The 4,783-nt window shown below is 50.5% G+C and overlaps 1 protein-coding gene across 1 annotated transcript; it reads right to left on the minus strand.

The window, feature by feature from the left end:
* Window positions 1-1,156: 1,156 nt before the first annotated feature.
* Window positions 1,157-2,674, minus strand: LOC143267142 (uncharacterized). Its single transcript, XM_076544049.1, has 2 exons — window positions 1,483-2,674; window positions 1,157-1,380 (listed from the first exon to the last, which is right to left on the minus strand). The coding sequence occupies exons 1-2, from the start codon at window positions 1,820-1,822 to the stop codon at window positions 1,292-1,294; spliced, it is 429 nt and encodes a 142-aa protein (XP_076400164.1). The 5' UTR covers window positions 1,823-2,674; the 3' UTR covers window positions 1,157-1,291.
* Between the last annotated feature and the right edge of the window lie 2,109 nt (window positions 2,675-4,783).

Genomic DNA, 4,783 nt, shown 5'->3' on the forward strand with positions numbered 1-4,783 from the left:
GGACACTCCTCTACCCATCTTTTTTGAACATAAGCACCTATTTCATCTTTGTCCGTGAGTGATGATGCTCTCTCTGCCTGAGAAGGCTGTACGCTCTGGAAGGTGCTTGCACTTCTCAGCGATTCCCATCCAGGATTTTCCCTGCCTCTTTCAGTTGCTCTGCTGTGTATTGATCACACACACACACACACACACACACACACACACACACACACACACACACAATTCATTTTCTCTTGGTGGTGCTATTGATGAACCCAGGGCCTTGCACATGCTAAGTAAGTATTCTACCTCTGAAGTTCATCCCCATCCATTCTCAGGCCAGCAACATTTCTAATTTCCTTTCTTTCTCCCCCCTTCTCTCCCCTCCTTTCTTTTTTTTCTTCCTGAGATAGGGTTTCTTTGTGTAGCCTTGGGTGTGTAGCTGCCTGGAACTCACAGAGATCCACCTGCCTCCCAGGTGCTGGGGTTAAAGGTGGCGCCACCACGGCCCGGCTCTGATGTTCTTTCATACACGTGTGTAATGTATTCTGGTTATATTCACCCCCAGGACCCTCTTTTGTCCCCCTCCCATCCCTGATCCTCCTCTTCCCAACTAGTTTTTCTCCTATTTCAGGACTCCCCCGCTTTTTTTTTTTTTCCGGTTTCTGTTTACTCAATGAGTTTAATTCGGATTGTTTCCATGAACATGGGCGGGGACTTATTTACAGGCTCATGAGCACCTTACTAGCGGCATCACCACCTAAAAATACCTCCTTCCTTCAGTAACCATTAACTGCCTGTAACTCCTAGAGAGGCGGAAGGCTTCATGAGCCCCGCCCACACCATCTATGATGGACAGTGGCCAGGCCCAATCTAGTGCATGTCTTCTGTGAGTTGAGCGCAATGACCCTGTCGTATAAGCAAGAGAGTGGTCCACAAGGTGATGAGTGTCCTCCACTGTCACCTCTGGCACAGCGAGTGTCTTTTGGCTTGTGATCACAGGAAGTTTTATCAACTTTTTTATTTTGTGACAGGGTACGGAACTTAAAGTTGTCTACCCCAACACATCTGCTCTTACAAAATGTTTCATGTCTTATGTTACTCCCACCGCATGATTCATGCCTGCTTATTTTGGAATACATTTTCATTCAAAATATTATTTTCAATAGGATGATTACGATCACAATACTCAAAGTAAAAACGGGTAAACAATGAAAAGCCTTTATTTTCCTCCTGTGACAGAGGCGTTCGGGGTATGTCACCCTGCCCGTCCGTGTTCTCAAGAGCCCTTGCCAAGTGCTAGTTTCTATCAGGACCTTAAAAGGTTGCCTTGGGGAACTAGGTTCGTCCTCCAGCTGGCCGCACACAGCGCCTCCTCGCGGCGGTGGTGGGAGGTGTCTGAGAACAGAAGGACGCAGGAGGGGGATCAGGGTCCTGAGGAAGGAGGGGAGGAGGCCCCGGGGCGGGTGAGCTGCGGATTTCCTGGGGCTCTGAGCTCACCTGGATGCTGTGCCCACCGGACTCTGGGTCCCGCGCGTCTTCCACGGCTGGATTGCTGGACCCACGCGGATCCAGGCCGCAGGGCGCCGGACTTGGCGCCTCCTCCCTCCTCCAGGCGCTCAAGCGACAGCTCCCACGTCTTTACCCCACCCCGGATGGAGCAGGTGTCTAGGTGACCCGCTGGATTGTGACTGGGTGTTCGGAGGCGCTCTATTACTCTGGCAGCCTCAGTTTCCCCATGATGAGTGGTCAGCAAAGGTGAGAGGGGCTGAGCATGCACCACGCTCCGCGTGCGCCCAGGGAAGTGCATCCACCCTAGTCCCACCTCCCCGGTCTCCATCCTGGCCCTGCTTCTCAGCACTCCCCGCCCTGATTTTCTTGGAGGCCAACCCAGGAGCAGCAGCACCAGCCTTGCAGCCAGTGCGGGCTTAGCCGAGCCTTTCCAACTCCAGCCCTCTCTGTGCCTGGAGGACACCCGCAGGCGGCCAGCCAGAAGCCAGAGGCAGCCTCCTCCCAGGTGATTGCCCCCTGGGCTTTGCTTTGGGTCTAAGAGTTAAAAGTTCTCTTCCGCACCCCCCCCCCCCCTTCTCTTTCAAGACAGGGTTTCTCTGTGTAGCCCTGGCTATCCTGGAACTCACTTTGTAGAACCATGCTGGCCTCGAATTCAGAGATCCACCTGTCTCTGCTTCCTGAGTGCTGGGATTAAAGGAGTGCACCACCACCGCCGGGCGGAGTTAGACGTTCTTAGCTTGCATTCCATTTCCGCAATGTAAAGGTTTGCGAGATGGCTCGACCGGTACAGGCGCTTGTTGCCAAGTCTGACCACTTCTATCTCTGGAAGGAGAGAAGCAGCTCCACGAAGCTGTGTTCCGATCTCCACATGTGCGCTGTGGTGCACACCCCTTCTCCAGGACTTCTTTTTAAAATAGTAAAATAAATGTAAGTCTCCAACATCCCGGAAACCACATGTATAAAACGTACTGCATTACAAACTGAACCCCCTGGTAAGCACCACCCAGTCCGGGCAATCGTCCATCTCCTGCCTCTCCTCAAACCTGCCGTGTTCTCCCGGAGTTCCTCAGTGTTTGTCACCAAGTGTGCCTTTATAGACGCTGCCAGGCCAGTCTTGCTTTGTCACTGCCTTAGGAATGTCTGTAGATCCCTTCTCCACCTCTCTCTTAGCATATGTCAGTGAGAGAAGCTGACCTGTGAGATTTTCAGTCTGGATTTCACTGACTGCATTTGAGTCCAACCATGCCTTTCTTCTTTGGGTTTCCTGCAAGCTGGCCCTGATCTGGCTTCATCAGACTTCAAGTGCAGGGTTTTCAGTGACACCCTAGAAAGTGGAATGCTCTTGCATTAGTAACCTCACTTGTTTGCTTTTCTCTATTTTTTGAAAGAGTTAGTTTTGTGTTACTGTAGTAAAATGCCTGAGACAATCAACATGAAAAGAGAAAAGGTTTATTTTGAGAAGTTTCAGTCTGTGGTCAGCTGGTCCCATTGTTTTTGGCTCTGGAGTGAGATAGTATAAGACGGTGGGTGTGCATGCTGAAGGAAGCTGGGTGCACGAGATGGTGGGTGCACATGCTGGAGGAAGCTGTTTTCACAAGATGGTGGGGTGCACATGTTGGAGGAATCTGGGCTCACAAGATGGTGGGTGCATAAGACAGTGGGTGCACATGCTGGAGGAAGCTGCCCACCTGTGGTCCCAGAAAAGCAAGGAGAAAAAGACAAGGCCCAGGATCCGCTTCTAGGCACCTCACACCTTGATGCTTCTTAATGCTGTCCAGGGGGTCACAGCCTAGCCACCGCTCATCCGGACAGACCACAGCAGAGATGTTAGGGGAGCCCATGCTCAGTGCTTACATTCACTCATTTGTTGGGGAAAGGAGGTGGGGTGCTCTAGGGACATGATTTCCTTTCAACCAGCCGGACAGAGTTCGTACATCAACACCTCTCACCTGTGATGGGGCCGTTTGCTGGAGCAGCTCACAGAGGGAAGGCAGGGCACACAGTTGTTCTTCAAGAGAGTCAAATGCTGCCCCGTTGTCCTTTCATTTTCATAGACAATGAGTCAGGGGCTGGAGAGATGGCTCGGTGGTTAAGGGCACTAGATGCTCTTGCGGAGGACTGGGGTTCGGTTGCCAGCATCTACATGGTAGCTCACAGCCACCCAGAACTCCATTTCCAGGGGGTCCCACTCCCTCTTCTGACCTCTGCAGGTATCTAGGTGGATTGTGTCTCAGTATAAAGTGGGTTACAAAGGGCTGGGATTGTAGCTTGGTATAAACAGCCTACCTAGCCTGAGCAATCCAGTGCCCCCCAAGTGCATTAGAGAACATTATTATTATTATTATTATTATTATTATTATTATTAAATATCAAAGAAGTTTCATTGTTTGGGTTTTGTAGGGAGGGGTGAGTTTGGGATCAAGGACTGGGTTCTAAAACAGCTGAGATGAGTATAGGTAGTGTTTCTGTGACCATGAGGTGGACAGCTTCCTCCAGCATGCACACCCACCATCTTATACTATCTCACCCCAGAGCCAAAAACAATGGGACCAGCTGACCACAGACTGAAACCTCTCAAAATAAACCTTTTTTTTTTCTCTCTCTCTCTCTCTCTCTCTCTTTTTTTTTTTTTTTTTTGGTTTTTCGAGACAGGGTTTCTCTGTGTAGCTTTGCGCCTTTCCTGGAACTCACTCTGTAGCCCAGGCTGTCCTCGAACTCACAAAGATCTGCCTGGCTCTGCCTCCCGAGTGCTGGGATTAAAGGCGTGCGCCACCAACAACCGGCCACCTTTTCTCATTTCATGTTGATTGTCTCAGGCATTTTATTACAGTAAGTGTCTGTTGTACTGTATTATTTATTACAGTAAATGCCTAGACTCCTGTTAAGGCGGTGTTCCTGCAGTAGCCCGCAGAAGCAAATCGCGTGCTGATGTACTGCTGTTAACTGGGTGGGCCGAGTCCCACAGACAATGCTCCATGCAAGAGTCAGTGTAGGCTCCCATAAGGCTTTGGAGTATTCCTGACTTATGGGGGAACAAGATTAACCCTCTCTAATCTCAAGATCTCCTAACAAAACCACATAGCGTCTACTCTTCACTCAACGAGGAAGGAGGTTGCACTCTGAACTGCAGAACTTGGTGGGGGATTGGCAAAGGAAGGGAGCATGCAGTGGGAAAGAGGTTGCCGGCTGTGCTGGAACTGCAGGCTGGCAAAGCAGCACTCTCTACCAAAATGTGGAACCAAGATCTTCGGGAAAAGCTGGAAAGAACCCATGCAGATGACTCCTGACC

This window comes from Peromyscus maniculatus, chromosome 9 (genome assembly GCF_049852395.1).
Source record: "Peromyscus maniculatus bairdii isolate BWxNUB_F1_BW_parent chromosome 9, HU_Pman_BW_mat_3.1, whole genome shotgun sequence".
Lineage (NCBI taxonomy): Eukaryota > Metazoa > Chordata > Mammalia > Rodentia > Cricetidae > Peromyscus > Peromyscus maniculatus.

Bases quoted from the DNA above. Each gene is read 5' to 3' on its own strand.
- LOC143267142 (XM_076544049.1), bottom strand. From the start codon at position 1,822: ATGGAGACCGGGGAGGTGGGACTAGGGTGGATGCACTTCCCTGGGCGC. The intron at 1,381-1,482 runs GTGAGCTCAGAG...TTCTGTTCTCAG, and splicing joins CCGGTGGGCACAGCATCCAG to ACACCTCCCACCACCGCCGC.